Source organism: Arachis hypogaea, chromosome 17 (assembly GCF_003086295.3).
Source record: "Arachis hypogaea cultivar Tifrunner chromosome 17, arahy.Tifrunner.gnm2.J5K5, whole genome shotgun sequence".
Classification (NCBI taxonomy): Eukaryota; Viridiplantae; Streptophyta; class Magnoliopsida; order Fabales; family Fabaceae; genus Arachis; species Arachis hypogaea.
The window spans coordinates 128,901,062-128,925,671 of NC_092052.1; the positions used below are offsets into that span (position 1 = coordinate 128,901,062).

General features: G+C 29.3%; 1 protein-coding gene and 2 long non-coding RNA genes across 4 annotated transcripts; 2 read left to right on the forward strand and 1 right to left on the reverse strand.

Moving 5' to 3' along the window:
- Positions 1-3,659: 3,659 nt before the first annotated feature.
- Positions 3,660-8,026, forward strand: LOC140180763 (uncharacterized). The gene is made up of 13 exons (XM_072222058.1): positions 3,660-3,809; positions 4,032-4,148; positions 4,263-4,299; positions 4,431-4,527; positions 5,238-5,370; positions 5,492-5,547; positions 5,777-5,906; positions 6,174-6,191; positions 6,658-6,812; positions 6,921-7,050; positions 7,158-7,304; positions 7,492-7,644; positions 7,865-8,026. The coding sequence occupies exons 1-13, from the start codon at positions 3,660-3,662 to the stop codon at positions 8,024-8,026; spliced, it is 1,485 nt and encodes a 494-aa protein (XP_072078159.1).
- An 835-nt stretch (positions 8,027-8,861) lies between these two features.
- LOC112765406 (uncharacterized) lies at positions 8,862-14,443 on the forward strand. Of its 2 annotated transcripts, XR_003183735.3 has the most exons (8): positions 8,862-9,319; positions 9,797-9,968; positions 10,296-10,447; positions 10,784-10,885; positions 11,613-11,705; positions 12,912-13,092; positions 13,550-13,611; positions 14,173-14,443. It is a non-coding gene; the product is annotated as an uncharacterized lncRNA (long non-coding RNA). The 2 variants fall into 2 exon arrangements; XR_011875683.1 differs by lacking the exons at positions 12,912-13,092; positions 13,550-13,611; positions 14,173-14,443 and having other exon boundaries at positions 11,613-11,842.
- A 4,358-nt stretch (positions 14,444-18,801) lies between these two features.
- LOC112767050 (uncharacterized) lies at positions 18,802-21,656 on the reverse strand. The gene is made up of 5 exons (XR_003184685.3): positions 21,317-21,656; positions 20,708-20,859; positions 20,229-20,380; positions 19,793-19,894; positions 18,802-19,064 (listed from the first exon to the last, which is right to left on the reverse strand). It is a non-coding gene; the product is annotated as an uncharacterized lncRNA (long non-coding RNA).
- Positions 21,657-24,610: the final 2,954 nt, after the last annotated feature.

A 24,610-nucleotide genomic window follows, 5' to 3' on the forward strand; every position in this document is an offset into this window, starting at 1 on the left:
TGGGAATCCCTATCAAGGTATGGGGTTTCTATCTAATCTATTTGGTGAGTGGTGATGTGATTCATAGGAATTGATTGATAGCTTCTTGGTCATTTATTTATATTTTGATGAAATATTTGGTTATTCAACTCAATTGCATTCACATTTTTTTATTCTTTATGTAAAAATTATTTTATATTTCAGCTGTTGAAAAGACATGCAGGTCTTTGCCCTGAATTTAAGATGTCATTGAGAAAGGAATTGCCTTTCTGACAATAAGATGGCATCACTGCACTGTTTGTCTTACTAGGGAATTCCCTCCTTCAAAGATCAATACGTGGAGTAGGTTATCTTCCCTTGAAATCAATTTTTTATTGGTTATGCAAAAACTGCTATATATTTCACCTCTTGCATAGAACTAGAGTTGATTGTCATGAATTTGTGTGCTTCATTGATAAAGGAATGGGCTTGTGCCACTCCTATTCAAGTTTTGCATCCCCAATTCCATTCTCTTCTGTTCAAGTTTTCCATTCCCATTTCCATCCTCATTCAATAATCCCACTAATGAGTAGTGTGTGATAATTCTATTCAATCAGAAACTATTGAAGATATTATTACTGATCTTATTTCACCCAATCGCTGCTATTCTGATGCTGAGAATGTATATTTTTTTTCTCATTTGCAATAAAATCTCTTAGATCATTCGTTTTTTGTTATTCTTGTTATATGATACCCTGAAAAGTTAGTAAGTGATAGTTTTGTAGATAATTTGAAATTTGTAATGCTGTAATTATTTTTTCTTTGCTGGCAGGGTGGTTTTTTTTTTATTCTGGGAACTATATCATTTGTTTTGAAGAATCATAAGTGGTGGTTCTCAACTTGTTTATGTGGTTCTCTTGTGTCAGCTAATAAAAATATTTTATCCTGTGATCTATGTCAGCTTCAATGCATTGATGCTGTCCCAAGGTGTTCCCATCTTTAATTTTATTCTGTTTTGGTAGCTAATTATGATTTCAATGTTTACTAAAATTTTTCTTGTTTTCTCATGGTTTTCAAGATTCTGCTTAAAGATTGTAGTGTCTCATACAAATGGCAACAATATATTTGTTCTTAAAGATCGTGAGGTCGTGCAAATAATAAAGACAAGATGCTCGAGCTTTTTGGATAATCACCCAGAGTTGAATCAGGTTATCATGCAATTGTGGTTTTAATTAGTATATAGATATAGATATAGTTAGTTTGTATCTTTTGACATTCCTAAGGAAAACATAAATTATTATTATGCTATTTGTTAACTATTTTGGTTTTTTTTTTTTTTTTTTAGGAATCTTATTGCAAAGTTGTTCCATTGAAACTCATTTCAAGTCTTTTGCACAAAAAAGTTGTATTCATGGTTGATGCCATGCCTGTGGATTATGAGATGAATCGATCAGTGCATATTGTTCAACAAATTTGGGATGATGTCTCCGTTATTAATGTTTTTGAGGCTGCTGCTGAGATGAATGAGCATAAGGTCTTGTGTATAGTTTTTATAATTTGTTCAATTATTACTATTTAAAAAATATCAATAACTGAGAGGATTTCAATTTTTTTCAGATTCATGTTTTGGTTGATTCTATACCTGAAGTTGAAGATGCTTTCAGCCAATGTGGAAGCGATCATGAAGCTGTAGAGGATCTGCATGCTTTTTAGTTTAATATTTTCAGATACTACTTTAAAATGTTATTTGATTTGTAATACAATGTTAGTATGTTTTGAATTCTAATGTGGATATAACTATGATATTTATGTATTTAATGAAATTTCTTTTTAATTACATCAAAAGAAAATATGCGTTTATTTTACCAATTTCAAATGAACCGGTGCAATAATTAATTAATTATTAATCAATACCCAAAAAAAAGATAATCGTCCAAAAAGATATAGATCGTGGTTAATAAAATGGTTTTCATTGCCATTTTTAAATGTATTCAACCTAATATTAAATTTAATTGTTATTAAAAAATATATATATTTTCTTCATTTAAAAATTCATTACATTTGAAATTGAAATTTAAATATGAAGTTAACTTTCATTGTTGCTGGTTTTATTTCCTTTTAATTACAATAATATTGAATTAATCTTATCCACTATAATAATGTTGGAATGTTTAGTATTGGTTTATTTTGGTTTAATTACCTTATTTGCTACTCGTTGGGTTAAAACATCAGAACTCATGTTTCTCATAACTTTCTCCTTCTTTACGGAGACCTGAGCCCTACCATTCTCTTTTCTCTCCCCCTTCTATCCCCGCGCGCCTCTCTAGATACGCAATGTACTTTGCTGTAGGCAGTGGTGCTGTTCGCCTTGCAGTATGACTTTCACATAGCGCATGGGTTATTCCCTGTCCACCTTCGTTTATCCATGTTATGCTGTTCTTGACCAGGATGGGTTGTTCCCCCTTTGCATCACTCCCTCTCTGGCATAACTCCCTCCGTCGATCTCTCCATCGCCGAAAGAACAAGTCCCGACTGGGGTTCAGATTGTCGCTGCTCTTATCCGGTGTCGCTTGGATTATCATCCAGCCCCCTCTTCATTGCTTCTTTAGTTTCAGTCTTAACATTAGTTGTTATTTTTTCAAGTTAATTTTTTTGAATTTTTTTTGTGCTGTAAATACGAGTTCACTTTCCTGATGATTACCAATTTATTCAAATTAATTGCTGCGTTCTTGATTTTTTTTTCTTCGTGATAATTATTAACAGTGGATGTTGCTTTTGTTTGATTAATTATTCATGGTTGTACTTTGGATCTGTTAGTTAATTTTGTACATCCTCTAATTCAGTGCTACTTTGGTTTCATTTTCTCGGTTTAATTGATTCCTTTGGATAAAATATTTTTGCTGTTCTTTATCTGAGTTAATTTTCTTGGTTTCTTATTGTTGTCTTCTTGATTTAATGATTGAGCTTAAGAGTTGATTAATTTCATTAATATTTTGATGTTATTAATAGAGATGGATTGCTAATTGTTGGTTTTTAAGTTAACTATGGTTGACTATTGTTAATGTCTAGATCTAACTTCCTCTTATTGAATGGTGTTTCTTTGATTCCTTTTTAACCAAAGAGGTGAACATCAAACTGTTGAACGTTGGCTATTTGTTCATCTTTATCAATTTTCAATTTCAATAATGCAATCTATCTTTCTATTGTCAATAAGTTGACATGTGTTCTATTTCACCACTCATACTTATCGGAAACAGTATTATTATATAGTCAAAGATAGCATCAATCAATAGGTATAGTTTGTTTATAGATAGATAGATAGATATATATAGATTCATAGATAGGTTGATATGACATAGTTATATTATATAGAGGTATGAGTATATCTAATTTAATTACCTATGGACACATTGAATGTCATATGTCAATCAATCAATCAATCTAGCCAAGGAGTTCAACAGAAACGTATTCTACAAGCTTTGCCTTACAAACTTGCTTATTTCTCTGCTATAAGTAGTGATGAGGTGATGGAGTATTGTGGAGATTTCTCAAAAGATGTCACTTGTTCCTTACTTGCCTTTTTTCCTTTGCATTCCCTTCCATTAAGATAAGACTCAGATCCCACACAGTTTTCTCTTGTCGAGATTTTGTTTTTTGTTTTTTTCATCTACATTCTTTCATCTTTACTATTTATTTATAAGATGAGTCTTGCTATTGATCCTCTTAGGAAAATCTCTCCATGGAAGGAAGCTTGGAGTATTGAGGCTAAGATCTTGACCATTTGGGAAGACGCTAGCATTGTTAATGAAAATATGCAGAAACTCTTACGTATGGTCTTGATGGATAAGCAGGTGAGTATGTGTGTGTGTGTGTGTGTGTGTGTGTGTGTGTGTGTGTGTGTGTGTGTGTGTGTGTGTATGTGTGTGTGTGTGTATGTTCTAAAAAACTCACTTTTTAGTTAACTAAATTCTGTATTTTAAAATTGTGTATGTGATTATTTTTAGCATGTAATATGTCATGGTATAATATTTAGAAATGCTGAGATGATTTTTTTTCTCTTTTTTATTTTTCAGCACCACAAGATCCAAGCAACTGTTGAGGATGATTTGATCACAACTTTTATTCATCAGTTAAAAGAAGGAGATGTATTAATTATTTCCGACTTCAAAGTGATACCTAATGGTGGATTGGTCAGGGTTACAAGACATCGGTTTCGAATCCTTTTCAAGTGTAGTACCTCTGTTGTTGCAGCTGCAAGTAGAGTCATACCTAATCATGTTTTAAGTCTAACTTCTATGGACTAGATTCTTCAAAAACGCATTGATTATGAGTACTTAATAGGTAAGTTTCACTTTTTCAAATTTGAACCGGTATAAAGGTGTTTTAAATTGAAATTAATAACAACTCAAGGAAATGTCTCGTGCTATTATATCCGAGGGTTTAATCTTTTCTGCTATAATCTTACTAAACAGATTTTGTTGGGGTCCTGTGCGGATTGAAAAGGAAAACGGATGTTGAGTGTAATGGAAAGATATTGAAAGTTATCATCCTTGAAGTTTTTGCTGATGGGTATCCATTGCCTTTCTGTTTTTCATCCTTTTTTTAAATTATGTTATGCCTGTTTTTCATGTTTTTTTTTTATTGCTATTGAATTATTCTATTGTTGTCCCTCCTTTCTTATAATCATTACCCAGAAAGAAAATCCCCTACAATCTTGTTGGTGATTGTTCTGCTCTTATAGACATCAATAGTTTGAAAAAGTATCAGAGACCACCCGTTCTTATTCTGCAATCTTTCAAGATCAAAGTCAATGGAGGTGAAAAGTTGTCCATGTTGCACACATGTCTCAGTTTGATTTGTTTAAATATTTTTGTTTACGAATGAATAGTTTCTTTATGAATTAATTTCTTCTTATTTTCTTCTGTGATTTGTAGATAAAGTCAGTCTCCAAAATGTGATCAATGTTTCTCGAGTTTCAATCAACCTTGATATGCAGGAAACTGTGAATTTTCTGAATTAGTTAGTTGGATTCAATTCTCCTTAACTTTTGTCTCTCTGAACTGAAAATTTCTGCCTCTCTCTATCGCTCGCTCGCTCTCTCTCTCTCTCTCTCTCTCTCTCTCTCTCTCTCTCTCTCTCTCTCTCTCTCTCTCTCTCTCTCTCTCTCTCTCTCTCTCTCTCTATATATATATATATATATATATATATATATATATATATATATATAACTGTCTTCTTGAAATTCTTTTATCCTAATATTAATTTTCTTTTTTACATAGATACGGTATTGCAAGCCACCATTTCAATAGACTCCGTAGTAATGAGATTGGGGATTTAGTATCTGTAATTGATGATGAATCTTTTGATTGGAAGCTAATACGGACTATTGCTAATCTTAAGGGAAACAATGAGGTGTGTACTATTAGTTTTTTAACATCTTTTAGTGCTATGTAAGAAGTACTGATGTTAATTGATGTTTGGATATTGTAGACATGCCTTGTCCATTCAATTCATAAATTTTTTGTTTTAATAGGATGGACAATTCTTTGTGGTTGGAAAAATTAAAGAGATTGTTGAAGATCCAGAGTGGTGGGTCTTTTCTTGTATTTGTGGTCATCCAATTGTATGTGATGATAATGTGTTTCATTGTCAGCTGTGCTACAGAGAGGTCCAGCATTTTATGATCAGGTAAATCCAGATTGTGATTTAGAAGTTTTCTTTCATGTGTTCTGATTCAATAATATAACTAAGCTTCATGTATCAGCCTTTTCTGAGATTGACAAATAGATGAATCTGATATTTACTTTCTTTGTTATAGTTACAAGATTAAGATACTTGTTGAAGACGGGACTTCTTGTGGAATGTTTGTCTTGTTAGACAGTGCAGCCACTAAGCTATTAGGGAGAACGTGTTCTGATGTCTTTTTGTTATTAGAAGATGAAATGGATGTATAGTTTATCCTCTTAAATTTTATTGCTATATACTCTATCAATAACTATTTCTTATACTTCAATTTTGTCCACTAATTAGTGATCACTTTCCAATATCTATGATAGAAAATTGAGCACCAATACTGTCCACAGTTTTTTCATCAACTCATTTGGAAAGAAATTGTTTTCAAAATTCAAGCAAAGAGGATTAACACTCTGGGTTATTGCGGTACCTTTAAAGTCATCAATGTCATTAGTGATGCACATTTTTTCAACAAACTTCAGGTTGATCAGTGCATCAAGGTGAGTACTCTTTCTTTATGTTACATATAAAGTGGAGGAATCATTTTTAGATATACTTTGTTGATCCCCAGTTTCTAATTCTTTGGCTATTGTTTTAAATGATATCCTTTACATGCCAACATGATTTTGCCTCATACTTTAAAAAGTTGGTTGTATTTTATAATTCATGTTTTCCTTTCAAATTTTAAGGATGTTAGTTTTGATTCAGCCTTTAGCCCAATATTTGAAGACTTCTCTCAGTATGGATAGCTTGGAAATGATGACAACCAAGTCATCTCTGGTGTTCCAATACAAGTCCACACCATTAAAGAGATGCTTGCTAACATTCTTTGTGCTAAAATATATGCTTCTGCATAAAAAAATGTTATTATTTATGTTTATGTTTTCAACCATCTCAACTGTGTTTCAACATGTGTAGTATGATAAAAACATGTATGATAATATACGAATTACTCTTTGTCTACAGGATCATATTTGTTTTTTGATCGGTGAGATTATTGATGTGTTGAAACATCAGAAATGGTGGTACTACTATTGTTTGTGTAATGCACCCATTTGTCACGTTGGGAATGTGTTTTATTGTTATCTGTGTAGAGTTGAGTGTATTGATGCCATACGAAGGTATCTATTTTATCTCCCGGAGTTGTTGGTATCAGTTTTCTTTTTCCTTTATTGCATCTTCTACATATGTTTCTCAGTGTATATCTTTCTTTTGTTTACATTATTTAGGTATCGCATCAAAATTATTGTTTCCCATTCAAATGGCAGCAATATTTTCATACTTGAGGATGATGAGGTGATGCAAATACTCAAAAAGAGTTTTTCAGACATTTTGATAGACGAAAGAAATTCCTCTCAAGTAATCATTTTGGTTTAAATTTCATTTAATTGTCCTTCTTTTCTGTTTAGTATTTACGGTTTAGGTATGTGAATTTTACAAATGGACCTTTTCTTTTTTTTCCTTAGTCAACGGAGGATTACACTGTTCCGAATAGCATCATTTCTCAGTTGATGAACAAGAAAATTGTCTTCATAGTGGATCCTAGACCCGTTGGATATGAATTGAACACATCTCTTCACATTGTTCGTGCAATATGTGATGATATTGATATCGTGAAGTTTTTGGAGGACTCCACCCATGATAATCAACAGTAGGTGATAACATTATTATGTGAATCTGATGTTGAGTTAGTCCACTTTATTTCTAATCAAGTCAACCTGAATTGGCTATATTGTTTTGTGTTTTCCATGTGTCATATGTTAAGAGTTACTGATGTTATTCCTCTGTTGTTCGATTTAGAAATTTGATCTGGATCCCTTTGTTCCTCATTTTCCTTTCGAATTTAAGAATCCAGTTCAGTTTCAGTCCAATGCAAGCATTCAATGTTCGTCGAGCTCAAGTCCTCCAGTGGGTCAAGTTTCACCGATTTCTGTTCTCAACTGGAATTGTTGGGTATTTCTTGACCTAATGGACTTTGATTCTTTATCTCTTAGTAAACTATGTAAACAGTAATACATATATGCATACATATATATCGTTTAAATTTTTTTCTTTATTTGTTTAATATTTGTTTTATTAGTCTTCAATGTTTGATCATACCTGATTTTTTTTCTCATCTCATTTTTTTTGCTTTTGCATTCCTTGTTCTTATATTTTGTTGTGTTCTCTGTAGACGGTTAACCATGATTTTCATGCAAGACTTTCGTCCTCACAAGGTTCCAATTTATTTGGAAATCATCAGCCTCTCACTATTAGGGAAGAGCTTCGGAGTGCCTTTGGACAATGTGAAAATACTGTCGAGGCTGTTGAAAGGATGGATGAGTGTAGTGGCTAATCATTAGTTTCATTACAATATATATAGATATCTATAATATAATTCCAAGTCTGAAGTTTGCTTAGTTGTGTTAAGTAGTTGGAAAATTGGTAAAGTATGTTATGAACAGATCTATTTTAGTATGTAATATGAACTGATTTCCGGAGTTGTGATGTTTATGAAACTTATTGTTCTCTTTCGTATGCTTAAATTTTTATGTGTGAGTATGTTTATCTGTGTTTTTGAATAAAGCATGGTTATTATATATAGACATGTGCTTTGTTTAGTATATATTTTTTTCTTACAACTTATTAAAATGTATCCAATAATTTAAATAATGAACCCCAAAATCATTAAAAAAAATGTAATTTTTTTCAACCGTGTTATAATTTGTCTTTATTTTTGCTTCCATTTTTTATATAAAAAAAGTTATTTTTTTCTGTTAATAGAATATAAATTGAAACATTCTAAATAATTATCATTCTTACATACATTATTTGAGTGAGTTTTAAAAAAGAAATATGTGTGTGTGTGTGTTCTTCTTATTGTTACATTTTCTTTTTATTGTTTCTTTCTTCCCTTTTTTATCGAAAAAAAAAATATATTTTGCGTTAATGGAATATGAAGTGAATCAATTAAAATAATTTTCAGTCTTATAAGCATTGTTTGATTCAATTTTTTATAAAATATCAGTTTCTATGGGCCATACACGTTGTTGTGGCCCACAAGGATCCCTCAGCTGAGAATTGCATGTAGTTACATCCCAGGCCCAGTTCAAATAATGAGCGTACTATCCCAATTGAATCCAACAACTAAATTGGTCTCCCAATTGAATCCAACAACTAAATTGGTCTCTTCCCAAACGTATCCAACAACAATGAGCACAAGAAAACAGCCCATGCCCTTGCAAAGTCTATTACGATTGTAAAAGACAGGAGATCCTTTTGAGTTTTGACCATTGATCTCTGGTTTCTTGAACACTTTCTTTCAATAATACACCGCACGCAAAGTTCCTTGAAGCTTGCATGAAGAAGTTTAACTCCAATGGCAGGAACAAAGTCCCTAACACAAACTTAGAACGTGTGTCAAGCAATCCCTTCCATACACCTTTTCAATTACTTTCATTTATAGAGGAATTGGCAGCTTCTGATATCGCGGTGAACACATTGATGGACATGAGGGTCGTTATTTTCCTTGGATGGTACGGTGGCTTTCCTAAGGCACATAGATCTTTCCTTGCATTCACGAGTTCATGGAGTAGAATAGCCTTGCTGAGACATGCGGGTTCAACTTCTTGGCCAGCGATCTCCTCCGGTAAGAATGCTTTGGATTTCTCTCTTTGTCTGGTACTGATTTTTCAATGTCTTCGATTTGGAGTTTCTTTTATGTTTTAGCTGTGTTTAATTTGGGATTTGTCTTGTGTTTATTTTTTTTTCTTTTACTCATGATTTCTCACACAGTGTTTTCCCTCCCCTTCTCCCCCTCTCTTTCCTTGTTATGGATTAAGTGAAACTGGGAATTTTTGGTTCCTTTTATGTTGGTTTCGATGATTTATACAAATTCAAGTGGCTTGATTTACTTCAAACTGAGGATTTTACTTTGATTCTTCTTTCTTGGTGTTTGTTCTGTGAATTTTTTTTCTCTATTCTTACCAGATCTGCAGATTCCTGTATTTTAAATGTCAATTGTTTAATTGAAAAATATCATTCACTAAATAGTTAGATGCATGCGGTTGTAGTCGCATGTGTTTGGGATTTTATTAATATTTCTAATGTTATTTAATTTCTTGAGGCAAATGGCAATTGGATGAGGCCTTCTCCGACGACTACTGTGATTACATCTCTCCGGATGGTGGAACTTCATCGGTGGTATCTAAGGACATTGTCTCTGACAAAAAATAGCATGAAGCAGATCAATGAAAGACCCTTTTCACTTAGGACAGTCGATTCCCAACATCACCAAGGTATATAGATTCAACCCAGATATTTTGATGAGAACAAAAATTTCCTAAAAAAGGTCAAAAATAAATTTATTTGAATAAATATTAAATAAAATAAGTTTAAAACTTTTTTTTTCTTGCTAATATTATAGTAGATTTAGAATTATAGTTTGTTTTGGACAATTTTCGAGATCTTTAAATTTCAATTAGTGATTCTTACATAGATGGATAAGGCATCAATCATAAAAGATGGAACTGGTTAGATAGAACACTTGAATGAAAAACGGAGAAGGTTCCAAGATGAGATAATGGAGGTTAAATCTAACAAGCTCAGTAATCCAATTATTGCAGTGTCTGCAGCAGCAGGGGACTATGATTTTGAATAGGATCTTCCCATTGTTACCAGATCTAACAAGAAGAGACCCAATAACCTTTTCTTTGATACCTCGTCTACTTCTTCCTCAATAAATAACACCAACTATTTCCCTATTGAACTGATTGATGTAAGTATATATTTTCAATGCTGTTACAAAGATGAAAAAAAAAACCCCAATATTTGTTTTATTCAGTTATTATTAATTGTTGCTAAAATTAACAAATACTAAATAAAGTAAGTTTTGCTTATTTTTGCCTATTTTTTCTTATTGAAATCTGTTTTAATTTACTATACATGAGTTTTTCTTTTAATGCACTATGTTTGTGCTTATTTGTTATTTTTTATTTAAAGCGAACCGAAGAATACATTACTGGATTTTTATTTTTTTGGTCTCATATGTTACTTCCTTTGATTAGAATGTAGTATATACTTCTGAGTTCAAGATTCTTTATTTTTCTACTAGCTTTATGCACAATTGGGTTCTTGTTGGCAAGAATGCAAGGATAAAACCTGAGGATTCATGTTCCACCATAGCTTTAATGGCAATTGTCAGACTATTGAAAAGGTGATTTTTTTGTTGTGCCATGTCTATTGAGATCTCTAAATATTCGGTAATTTGAATCATTCTAAAATAATATGTTGCATTGAGGAAGGAGTGCCTATGGTATTTTTGTTGTGCTTACTATGATGTTGAATATACAAGGCTTGATTTAATCTCCAATCATGGAATTTCTTTTCTTCCTTTCGTGATTGCGACTTTTAGGTCAATTTCATGGCTCTTTCATGTTTGATTGTCATTGTTTTAACCACATGCTTTGAAAATCCATTCATATTATCTATCATTTTGAAATTACAAATTGATTTGAATTTTATTTTATTTCACGTGATTTATATGTTTATTTCTGCATTTAGTTATACAATTCTTCTTTTTTCCAATAAATGCTGAGTTTTTATGCTATTTAAAATGGTCTTTCAATTGTGTGTTCATGAACTTTGTGCTAAAGGATTTTTTCTATTGCTGCTCCTGCTGGAAAGTACTTTCCTACCCTCTTCTCTGTTTTACTAATTTGACATGCTTGAAAAAATTTACAAATTAGTGGGTTAGTTAAAAACTTGAAATTTGGGGCTTAAAAGGTGAAACCTCCTATATTCATTTTTTCTTCTGTGGTCAACAATTTATTAGCTAAACTATTCTGTTTTGAACTTGGAATCACAATAGATATGATTATGATAATGATAATGCTATAATGTAATTGATTGATTATTATTGTTTTGTGTGTGAATCATGGCAGAAATTGTTGGATGTCCACCAATCCATACATTCAGCGATAACTCCATTGCAACTCAGCCTCCTCGGAAGAATGAACCTGATGCAAGAGTATTTGGTATAAATGGTTTTTTTATTCTGTTATTTTTTGTAAAACTGTGTGCTAGAGTCAAAATCACTCACTATAGGAGTTTCTACATCTGACACTATGATGGTTCTTCTATCACATTCTTTGATGCAGTTTGTTTTTTTTAATTCCTAATTCTTATACCATTATTATAACTATATATTTTCCTTAGACTAAATTATAATTTTAGTTTTCATAAAATTCAATTTATTTATAAAATCATTTTTGGAAAAATGGATATTTTAAGTTTTCAAATGTCATCTTAATTTGATAAAATTTAAAATTTCATTTTGTACTTGAAAATAATTCATATATTTAATTCTTTTTTTTTTGGTTTATGGGTTAATTAGAAACTTTATTCTAGAGTACATATAAACAATTATTATCTAGATAAATTTTACCTTTCTTTTTTTATGTTATAAAAGTTATTCCTCCGACAGATATAAGAAAAAAGGAAACTTACGAAGATTTAATTATTAAAAAGGACTTTTAATACTAAAATTATTAACAATAATTACTTTTTCTTTTAACATGTATCATATTTAAGAGGAAGGACCAAATTTTTTTATAAAAAAATAAATATATTCTTAATTATTTTTTTTAGTTATTTTTGCTAATTTGTATGTTAATCTTTTTTATACTGGCAAAAATTTTTATTGATTAATTATTTATTTATTTTTTTATTTTCTGGAATTTTCCATCATTTTTTTTCTCTAATTATCAATAGAAAATAAAAATGAAAAAAAATTGTGAAAATTACTTAAACTTTGGGGAAAATAAAATTTATTGATATCAAAAACTCTAAAATGAATAAAAAATTATATTATTATATATTTTTTTCAATATTTAGTTCTTTTTAACTATCATAAATATTAAAAAAAATTTAGTCCTTAATAATTGTGTAATTAATTGTCTTCTCTAATAATTAATTTGCCATAACCGTTCTTTAGTGTAATTTATTTTAAAAAATGATCCACATAATTTTAATTATTATCTTCTATCTTCTATTAGTATTTTTTCATCTTTAACATCACCAACGAAACATAAAAAAAACCAAAGGTCACTCCCTCCTCTCCTCCCACACGCAATAAAAAAAAAAAGAACATCACAAACAAGAGCTAACGCAGTGACCGTCCATCCTTTCTCTGTGGCGTCTCACCTCACTCAACCCAGAAACCCACCACCCAACTTTTTCAGGGTTAAATCCCATATCCTCCTACAACATACGAAGCTGTCGTCATCTGCAGTGATTCCGGCGCCTCCAATTCGTTCAACAGACAAATCTCTGGCAGTTTCTCGGCGGATAGTCCTCTTGCTTGGGCTCTTGAGAGATCGAGACTATATACTTCGTCCAATTAACAAGTGACGTGATGATGAGGTAAATTTTCTGACAATCGAATAACAAGTTAAGCTTTTGCCCTAACTGTTGCAGTCCCAACATAATCTTCTATTCACTCTTTTTTCTTTTGCTTTCTTTTCATTTTTGGTAGCTTTCCTTTCGCTAATTTCATCAACTAAAGTTTTGACTTCTGAAAATATCAAATTAATACGTTTATGTGAATAGGCTCAGTTCAAGTATCCTTTCTGATTATTTGTTTCCTAAAAGTAACATTTATGTTGGTCTGACATGTTGTTGAATCTTAATGTGAACCAATATAAGATATTGTCATATATTTGGACATGCATGTATCATTCAAGGGAACCTTGGTTCCCAATTTAAAAAGAAAGAAAGAAAGAAATATTTGATTTCCAAAACAAGGCATCTCTCATACTTGGTTGAGTGCAACATCTCATTCTTATTAACTTCTTTTTTTTTTTATGCTTTTTGTTACCAGGTTGTGACATGTGGATAGGAGCTAATTTTGGTAATCATCTTGATTAGGAAGCTACATTTAAGGTAACATACTAAAATGTAAGATAATAACATGAGAGAAGTTCAAAGGATAATAACAGAAAGTTATTTTTTTTATTAATTTTTTTACCAAGTTAATTAATTCTGTTTCACTAAGGTTGTATTGGCCGTCTGAAATTCACTATCTTGGTATTACTATATTGTATCCAATAAGAAAAAATATTGAATAGATAATTTAATACACTTTTAACAGTAAAAAAAAATCATCCTAAAGATAGCAGAAAGTTTCAAGATTCTAGAGCCACTTTAGTTATACTGTTGACCATATCCATGGCTTTATAGAATACATTGTGCTTGATTATCTCCCATGATAACTCTTCTTGACAACATGTTCTATCAGAGAACAAAAGATATTAATTTGGAAATTTTAGGCACCTCATCAATCGAAACCTCTGTAACCAAAGATTGTGCAATATCTTAAGATTTATACCTGATTACTCTTTTTGTTACCATGCATCATCATTTTTTTCCCTGCTCTGGTTCTTCCTAGTCTGCAGGATTATATATTTTCAAGCAATACTCTTTTTTTTGTGTATCTGTTTGCAGATAGCTGAAACAGGTTTTTTACGCACTATTTTCCTACAATGAGTCTTGTTGCATGTAGAACTGATCGCAAAAGGTCGAGATTATATTGTTTTTGTTTTCTATTAAGGATTTCTTATTATATATGTTGTACACATACTGGATTGAGTTAATTTAGGCGTTTCTTTGGCACAAGAGAGCATTGGCGAAATGATAAGGAATCAAGAATTATGTTTTGCGCATACAAAGGATGGGTACATATTTAGATTAATATATAATTTGCGGTTTTTTTTAATAGCAATGTGATCAACAGATAAATCATATATAACTGAATTAATAAAATTTATGATAAAAAATTAAATGTATGTGATAAGTCTCTTTTTGTTTTTAAGATGATGTTTTGGTTCCAGAGATAATAATTGCTAGATATGGTGCCGAGCTGAAATATGAAATTGTCCTAATTGATATCTGTGACAATTGTATCAAGCTTAAACTAAAAAATCGGGGAAACAAAATCTGGATACCTTCGGATGAGATAGACAAGTTACTTGTTTTCTATAAGTTTAAAAGCATGGTCAAGATAAGTTTAATGTATGTCACAAGTGGCATATTTTTTGTGGCTCCTGTGGATAGGCGAAATAATCCAATATATGGATTTTTATGCATCTCACTATGTTAAAGATATTATTGGTATATCTTTGTTAAAAGTAATCCAAGATAAGTTGAGGTTGAACTACTTTGATGGATTGGATGATGTTGCATATGGTATAGAAGATAATGGGATCCATGGGAATATGAAAATGTTAGAATTTACTGTTTTTCTTTTTTTTTTATTCTTAATTATTGTTAGTTTTATACATCTTATATTTTAATTACTCTATTTATTAACATATTTATTTCAATATATATCTATAATTCATTGTGTAGTATAATGTTATTATTTGCTTCTTTTATTCTCTATCTATTTTTTCATTATTTTTTAATTTGTTCTTTTTTTTTTGTTAATTACACTTGAAGTTCTGGTGTGCAAAGGATTGGGAAGAACAATTCTAATGAAACTACTGTCAAGAAGAGGTCAATAACAAAAAAAAGAGGGTATGTTAATTTTTTTCTGGTTTAATATTAGATTGGTGTTACATGTGTTGTTGATTTTGTCATTCTTGATATAATCAATGAAAAATGTAAGACTGAAATAAAAATTTATTTTTGAAATCAATACACTTTGAATGTAACAAACTTATCAACCAATTAGATTATTTCAAGAGTGACAAAATCAACAACACATGTAACACCAATCTAATATTAAACCAGAAAAAAATTAACATACCCTCTTTTTTTGTGATTGACCTCTTCTTGACAGTTTCATTGGAATTGTTCTTCCCAATCCTTTGCACACCAGAACTTCAAGTATAATTAACAAAAAAAGAACAAATTAAAAAATAATAAAAAAACAGATAGAGAATAGAAGAATCAAATAATAACATTTTATTACATAATGAATTATAGATATATATTGAAATAAATATGTTAATAAAAAATATAAGATGTATAAAACTAACAATAATTAAGAATAAAAAAAAAGAAAACTATAAACTCTAACATTTTCATATTCCCATGGATCCCATTATCTTCTATACCATATGCAACATCATCCAATCCATCAAAGTAGTTCAACCCCCAACTTATCTTGGATTACTTTTAACAAAGATATACCAATAATATCTTTAACATAGTGAGATGCATAAAAATCCATATAAATTGGATTATTTCGCCTATCCACAGGAGCCACAAAAAATATGCCACTTGTGACATACATTAAACCGATCTTGACTATGCTTTTGAACTTATAGAAAGCAAATAACTTGTCTATCTCATCCGAAGGTATCCAGATTTTGTTTCCCCAATTTTTTAATTTAAGCTTGATACAATTGTCACAGAGATCAATTAGGATAATTTCATGTTTCAGCTCGGCACCATATCTAGCAATTATTATCTCTAGAACCAAAACCTCATCCTAAAAACAAAAAGAGTCTTATCACATGCATTTAATTTTTTATCATAAATTTTATTAATTCAGTTATATATGATTTATCTATTGATCACATGACTATTAAAAAAAAGCACAAATTATATATTAATCTAAATATGTACCCGTCCTTTGTATGTGTGAAACATAATTCTTGATTCCTTATCATTTCGCCAATGCTCTCTTATGCCAAAGAAATGCCTAAATCAACTCAATTCAGTATGTTTACAACATATATAACAAGAAATCCTTAATAGAAAACAAAAACAATATAATCTCGACTTTTTGCGATCAGTTCTACATGCAACAAGACTCATCGTAGGAACATAGTGCGTAAAAAACCTGTTTTAGCTATCTGCAAACAGATACACAAAAAAAGAATAAGAGTATTGCTTGAGATTATATAATCCTGCAGACTGGGAAGAACTTGAGCAGGGAAAAAAATAATGATGCATGGTAACAAAAAGAGTAACTAGGTATAAATCTTAAGATATTGCACAATCTTTAGTTACAGAGGTTTTGATTAATGAGGTGCCTAATAGTTCCAAATTAGTATCTTTTGTTTTCCGATAGAACATGTTGTCAAGAAGAGTTATCATGGGAGATAATCAAGCACAATGTATTCTATAAAGCCATGGATATGGTCAACGGTATAACTAAAGTGGCTCTAGAACTTTGAAACTTTCTGCTACTTTTAGGATGATTTTTTTTTTTACTGTTAAAAATGTATTAAATTATCTGTTCAATATTTTTTCTTATTGGATACAATATAGTAATACCAAATTAGCCAATACAACCTTAGTGAAACAGAATTAATTAACTTGGTAAAAAAATTAATAAAAAAATAGCTTTCTGTTATTATCCTTTGAACTTCTCTCATGTTAAATGTAGCTTCCTAATCAAGATGATTACCAAAATTAGCTCATATCCACATGTCACAACTTGGTAACAAAAAGCATAAAAAAAAAAGAAGTTAATAAGAATGAGATATTGCACTTAACCAAGTATGAGAGATGCCTTATTTTGGAAATCAAATATTTCTTTCTTTTTTTTTAAATTGGGAACCAAGGTTTCCTTGAATGATACATGCATGTCCAAATATATGACAATATCTTATATTGGTTCACATTAAGATTCAACAACATGTCAGACCAACAGAAATGTTACTTTTAGGAAAAAAATAATCAGAAAGGATACTTAAACTGAGCCCATTCACATAAACGTATTAACTTGATATTTTCAAAATCCAAAACTTTAGTTGATGAAATTATCGAAAGGAAAGCTACCAAAAATGAAAAGAAAAGCAAAAGAAAAAAGAGTGAACAGAAGATTATGTTGGGACTGCAACAGTTAGGGCAAAAGCTTAACTTGTTATTCGGTTGTCAGAAAATTTACCTCATCATCACGTCACTTGTTAATTGGACGAAGTATATAACCTCGATCTCTCAAGAGCCCAAGCAAGAGGACTATCCGCCGAAAAACTGCCAAAGATTTGTCTGTTGAACGAATTGGAGGCACCGGGACCATTGCAGATGACGACAACTTCGTATGTTGTAGGAAGATATGGGGTTTAACCCTGAAAAAGTTGGGTGGTGGGTTTCTGGGTTGAGTGAGGTGAGACGCCACAGAGAGAGGATGGACGGTCACTGCGTTAGCTCTTGTTTGTGACGTTCTTTTTTTTATTGCGTGTGGGGGGAGAAGAGGGAGTGACCTTTGGTTTTTTTATGTTTCGTTGGTGATGTTAAAAGATGGGGAAAATACTAATAGAAGAAAGAAGATAATAATTAAAATTATGTGGATCATTTTTTTAAAATAAATTACACTAAAGAACGGTTATGACGAATTAATTATTAGAGAAGACAATTAATTACACAATTATTAAGGACTAAATTTTTTTAATATTTATGATAGTTAAAAAGAACTAAATATTGAGAAAAATATATAATAATATAATTTTTTTTTATTCATTTCAGAGTTTTTGATATCAATAAATTTTATTTCCCCTAAAGTTTAAGTAATTTTCACAATTTTTTTCATTTTTATTTTCTATTGATAATCAGAAAAAAAATGATGAAAAATCACAGAAAATAAAAAAATAAATAAATAATTAATCAATGAAAATTTTAGCCAGTATAAAAAAGATTAACATATAAATTAGCAAAAATAACTAAAAAAATAATTAAGAATATATTTATTTTTTTATAAAAGAATTTAGTCCTTCTTCTTAAATATGATACATGTTAAAAGAAAAAGTAATTATTGTTAATAATTTTAGTATTAAAAGTTCTTTTTAATAATTAAATCTTCCTAACAATTCTTTAAAATAATTTTTTTATTTTTCTTATATCTGCCGCAGGAATAACTTTTATAACATAAAAAAATAAAGGTAAACTTTATCTAGATAATAATTGTCTATATGTACTCTAGAATAAAGTTTCTAATTAACCCACAAACCAAAAAAAAAATTTAAATATATGAATTATTTTCAAGTACAAAATGAAATTTTAAATTTTATCAAATTAAGATGACATCTGAAAACTTAAAATATCCCCTTTTCCAAAAATAATTTTATAAATAAATTGAATTTTATGAGAACTAAAATTATAATTTAGTCTAAGAAAAATATATAGTTATAATAATGGTATAAGAATTAGGAATTAAAAAAAAAACAAACTGCATCAAAGAATGTGATAGAAGAACCATCATAGTGTCAGATGCAGAAACTCCTATAGTGAGTGGTTTTGACTCTAGCACACAGTTTTACAAAAAACAACAGAATAAAAAAAATTATTTATACAAAATACTCTTGCATCAGGTTCATTCTTTCGAGGAGGCTGAGTTGCAATTGAGTTATCGCTGAATGTATGGATTGGTGGACATCCAACAATTTCTTCCATGATTCACACACAAAACAATAATAATCAATCAATTACATTATAGCATTATCATTATCATAAACATATCTGTTGTAATTCCAAGTTCAAAACAGAATAGTTTAGCTAATAAATTGTTGACCAATAAAGAAAAAATGAATATAGGAGGTTTCACCTTTCAAGCCCCAAATTTCAAGTTTTCAACTAACCCACTAATTTGTAAAATTTTCCAAGCATGCCAAATTAGTAAAACAGAGAAGAGGGTAGGAAAGTACTTTCCGACAGGAGCAACAATAGAAAAATTCCTTTAGCACAAAGTTAATGAACACACAATTGAAAGACTATTTTAAATAGCATAAAAACCCAGCATTTATTAGAAAAAAGAAGAATAGTATAACTAAATGTAGAAGTGAACATATAAATCACGTGAAATAAAATAAAATTCAAATCAATTTCTAATTTCAAAATGATAGATAATATGAATGGATTTCTAAAGCATGTGGTTAAAACAATGACAATCAAACACGAAAGAGCCATGAAATTGACCTAAAAGTCGCAATCAGGAAAGGAAGAAAAGAAATTCCATGATTGGAGATTAAATCAAGCCTTGTATATTCAATATCACAGTAAGCACAACAAAAAATACCATAGGCACTCCTTCCTCAATGCAACATATTATTTTAGAATAATTCAAATTACTGAATATTTAGAGATCCCAATAGACATGGCACAACAAAAATATCACCTTTTCAATAGTCTGACAGTTGCCATTAAAGCTATGGTGGAACATGAATCCTCAGGTTTTGTCCTTGCATTCTTGCCAAAAAGAACCCAATCGTGCATAAAGCTAGTAGAAAAATAAAGAATCTTGAACTCAGTAGTATACACTACATTCTAATCAAAGGAAGTAACATACGAGACCAAAAAAATAAAATCCAATAATGTATTCTTCGGTTCGCTTTAAATAAAAAATAACAAATAAGAACAAACATAGTGCATTGAAAGAAAAACTCATGTATAGTAAATTAAAACAGATTTTAATAAGAAAAAAAAGGCAAAAATAAGCAAAACATACTTTATTTAGTATTTGTTAATTTTAGCAACAATTAATAATAACTGAATAAAACAAATATTGGGTTTTTTTTTTCATCTTTGTAACAGCATCGAAAATATATACTTACATCAATCAGTTCAATAGGGAAATAGTTGGTGTTATTTATTGAGGAAGAAGTAGCCGAGGTATCAAAGAAAAGGTTATCGGGTCTCTTCTTGTTAGATCTGATAACAATGGGAAGATCCTGTTTAAAATCATAGTCCCCTACTGCTGCAGACACTGCAATAATTGGATTGCTGAGCTTGTTAGATTTAACCTCCATTATCTCATGTTGGATCCTTCTCCGTTTTTCATTCAAGTGTTCTATCTAACTAGTTCCATCTTTTATGATTGATGCCTTATCCATCTATGTAAGAATCACTAATTGAAATTTAAAGATCTCGAAGATTGTCCAAAACAAACTATAATTCTAAATCTACTATAATATTAGCAAGAAAAAAAAAACTTTAAATTTATTTTATTTAATATTTATTCAAATAAATTTATTTTTGACTATTTTTAAGAAATTTTTGTTCTCATCAAAATATCTTGGTTTAATCTATATACCTTGCTGATGTTGGAAATCGACTGTCCTAAGTGAAAAGGGTCTTTCATTGATATGCTTCATGCTATTTTTAGTCAGAGACAATGTCCTTAGATACTACCGATGAAGTTCCACCATCCGGAGAGGTGTAATCGTAGTAGTCGCCGGAGAAGGCCTCATCCAATTAAGAAATTAAATAACATTAGAAATATTAATAAAATCCCAAACACATGCGACTACAACCGCATGTGTCTAACTATTTAGTGAATGGTATTTTTCAATTAAACAATTGACATTTAAAATACAGGAATCTGCAAATCTGGTAAGAAGAGAGAAAAAAAATTCACAAAACAAACCCCAAGAAAGAAGAATCAAAGTAAAATCCTCAGTTTGAAGTAAATCAAGCCACTTGAATTTGTATAAATCGTCGAAACCAACATAAAAGGAACCAAAAATTCCCAGTTTCACTTAATCCATAACAAGGAAAGAGAGGGGAAGAAGGGGAGGGAAAACACTGTGTGAGAAATCATGAGTAAAAGAAAAAAAAATAAACACAAGACAAATCCCAAATTAAAATCGAAGACATTGAAAAATCAGTACCAGACAAAGAGAGAAATCCAAAGCATTCTTACCGGAGGTGATCGCTGACCAAGAAGTTGAACCCGCCTGTCTCAGCAAGGCTGTTCTACTCCATGAACTCGTGAATGCAAGGAAAAATCTATGTGCCTCAGAAAAGACGTCGTACCAGCCAGGAAAAAATAACGACCCCCACGTCCATCAGTGTGTTCACCGCGATATCAGAAGCTGCCAATTCCTTTATAAAAGAAAGTAATTGAAAAGGTGTATGGAAGGGATTGCTTGACATACGTTCTAGGTCTGTGTTGGGGTTGGGGATTTTGTTCCTGCCATTGGAGTTAAACTTCTTCGTGCAAGCTTCAAGGAACTTTGCGAGTGAATGTTACATAATGTTTGGAGTTTTGAAACTCCTTTGTATTATCAATATTATAACGTGTATTGCACAATATTCTAACAAATATTCTATTACTAGAGCTTTTATTATATATTGATAATATCATTAAACAATTAATGCCAACAAATTATATTTTTTAAAACAGTTAATATTTAAAAAATTAACACTAACTTAAAATTATACTTTTAAATAAAAACCATAAAATAATCATAAAATATCAATCTTCTATCTTTACTTATTAAGCAAAGTTTTTTTTTTAAATTAGTATTTTATTAGTGTTAATTTTTTACTGAAATAAAATAAAAAAATTATTGTTTTCCATAACAATTATTTTATTTTTATCTTTAAAATTCATTTTGTTTTTGAATTTTATAAACTCATTACAGTACAATTTAAATTGTATTGGTATATTTTTATTTTTATTTAATCTAATTTTATTCACATAATTTAAAATTTTAAATTATAAATTTTTAAATTAAAATTTAAATAAATGTAATTTAATTAATAAGTTAATTTAATTTAATAAAAAATAAAAGTATTCATATTATTATATTTATATGATTAATTACATTTATTCGATTTAAAAAAAATAACTATTTAAAATCGTTAATTATAAATTAAAAAATTAATATACTCATATTATTTTTAAAAAATTATTCGTTTGTCAGATAAGAGTACATAAAAATTTGAAATATAATTTAAATATACGTAATTTATTTAATGACACAGTTAATGAATATCACGACTCTATTGGCATAGAATATAGAATTTTTTCTACTTTAAGTTGGTTGTACAAAATTTGTTACAAAGTTTAGTCTAATTTAAATTATTAATATTTTTTATTATTTTTAAAAATTATATTTAATTATTTATAAATACATATATCTCGTTTAAACTATAAATGAGATAATTTTTTATGTGTAAATAAGATATATAAAAATTAAAAAAAATACACATATTTCGTTACACTGGAAATGAGATAAATAAACGTGATGTAAATTGGTAAATACGCTACAAATCATTTATTTTGGTAATTAAAATAATTAAATTATTTATTTAAAAAATTATAAATGTTATGAGATAAATTATAATATCAAATAAATAATTAAAATAAATAAAAATAAAATTATTAATTAATTAAAATTTATAAACGAATTTAATAATTTTAATAATTTATATACCAATAGAATATGTTAAATTTTCAATAGTAAGTCATCAAAATAAAAAATTCAGTAATAATTATAATTGCCATTTTATTAAAAATATTTTTTAAAAGTTATAATAATGTGTTTGTAGTTTTACCAAAAAAAAAAAAAAAAGACATTAATTACTTAATGATTTTATCAATATACATTAAAAACTTCGTTAATGGAATTTTCTAGAATATTGCACCAACGTTACTAGTGTAAAGGAGTTTCAAAACTCCAAACAATACTGGAGTATGGAATCGGTCCCCAAATTTTTTTGCGTGCGGTGTATTATTGAAAGAAAGTGTTCAAGAAATCAGAGACCAATGGTCAAAACTCAAAAGGATCTCCTGTCTTTTACAATTGTAATAGACTTTGCAAGGGCATGGGCTGTTTTCTTGTGTTTATTGTTGTTGGATACGTTTGGGAAGAGACCAATTTAGTTGTTGGATTCAATTGGGATAGTAGGCTCATTATTTGAACTGGGCCTGGGATGTAACTACATGCAATTCTTAGCTGAAAGATTCTTGTGGGCCACAACAGCGTGTATGGCTCGTAGAAACTGATATTTTATAAAAAATTGAATCAAATAATGCTTATAAGATTGAAAATTATTTTAATTGATTCACTTCATATTTCATTAACGTAAAATATATTTTTTTCGATAAAAAAGGGAAGAAAGAAAATAAAAAAAAATGTAACAATAAGAAGAACACACACAAATAATGTATGTAAGAATGATAATTATTTAGAATGTTTCAATTTATATTCTATTAACAGAAAAAAATAATTTTTTTTATATAAAAAATGGAAACAAAAATAAAGACAAATTATAACACGATTAAAAAAATTACTTTTTTAAATGATTTTGTGATTCCTTATTTAAATTATTGGATACATTTTAATAAGTTGTAAGAAAATAAACCAATACTAAACATTCTAACATTATTATAATGGATAAGATTAATTCAATATTATTGTAATTAAAAGAAAATAAAATCAGCAACAATGAAAGTTAACTTTATATTTAAATTTCAATTTCAAATATTATGAATTTTTAAATGAAGACAAGATATATATTTTTTAATAACAATTAAATTTAATCTTAGGTTGAAGACATTTAAAAATGGCAATGAAAACCATTTTATTAACCACGATCTATATCTTTTTGGGCGATTATCTTTTTTTTTGGGTACTGATTAATAATTAATTAATTATTGCACCGGTTTATTTGAAATTGGTAAAATAAATGCATATTTTCTTTTGATGTAATTAAAAAGAAATTTCATTAAATACATAAATATCATAGTTATATCCACATTAGAATTTAAAACATACTAACATTGTATTACAAATCAAACAACATTTTAAAGTAGTATCTAAAAATATTAAACTAAAAAGCATGCAGATCTTCTACATTCTCATGATCGCTTTTATATTGGCTGAAAGCATCTTTAACTTCAGGTATAGAATCAACCAAAACATGAATCTTAAAAAAAATTGAAATCCTGTCAGTTATTGATATTTTTAAATACTAATAATTGAACAAATTATAAAAACTATACACAAGACTTTATGCTCATTCATCTCAGCAGCAGCCTCAAAAGCATTAATAACGGAGGCATCATCCCAAATTTGTTGAACAATATACACTGATCGATTCATCTCATAACTCACAGGCCTGGCATCAACCATGAATACAACTTTTTGTGCAAAAGACTTAAAATGAGTTAATGGAACAACTTTGCAATAAGATCCCTAAAAAAAAA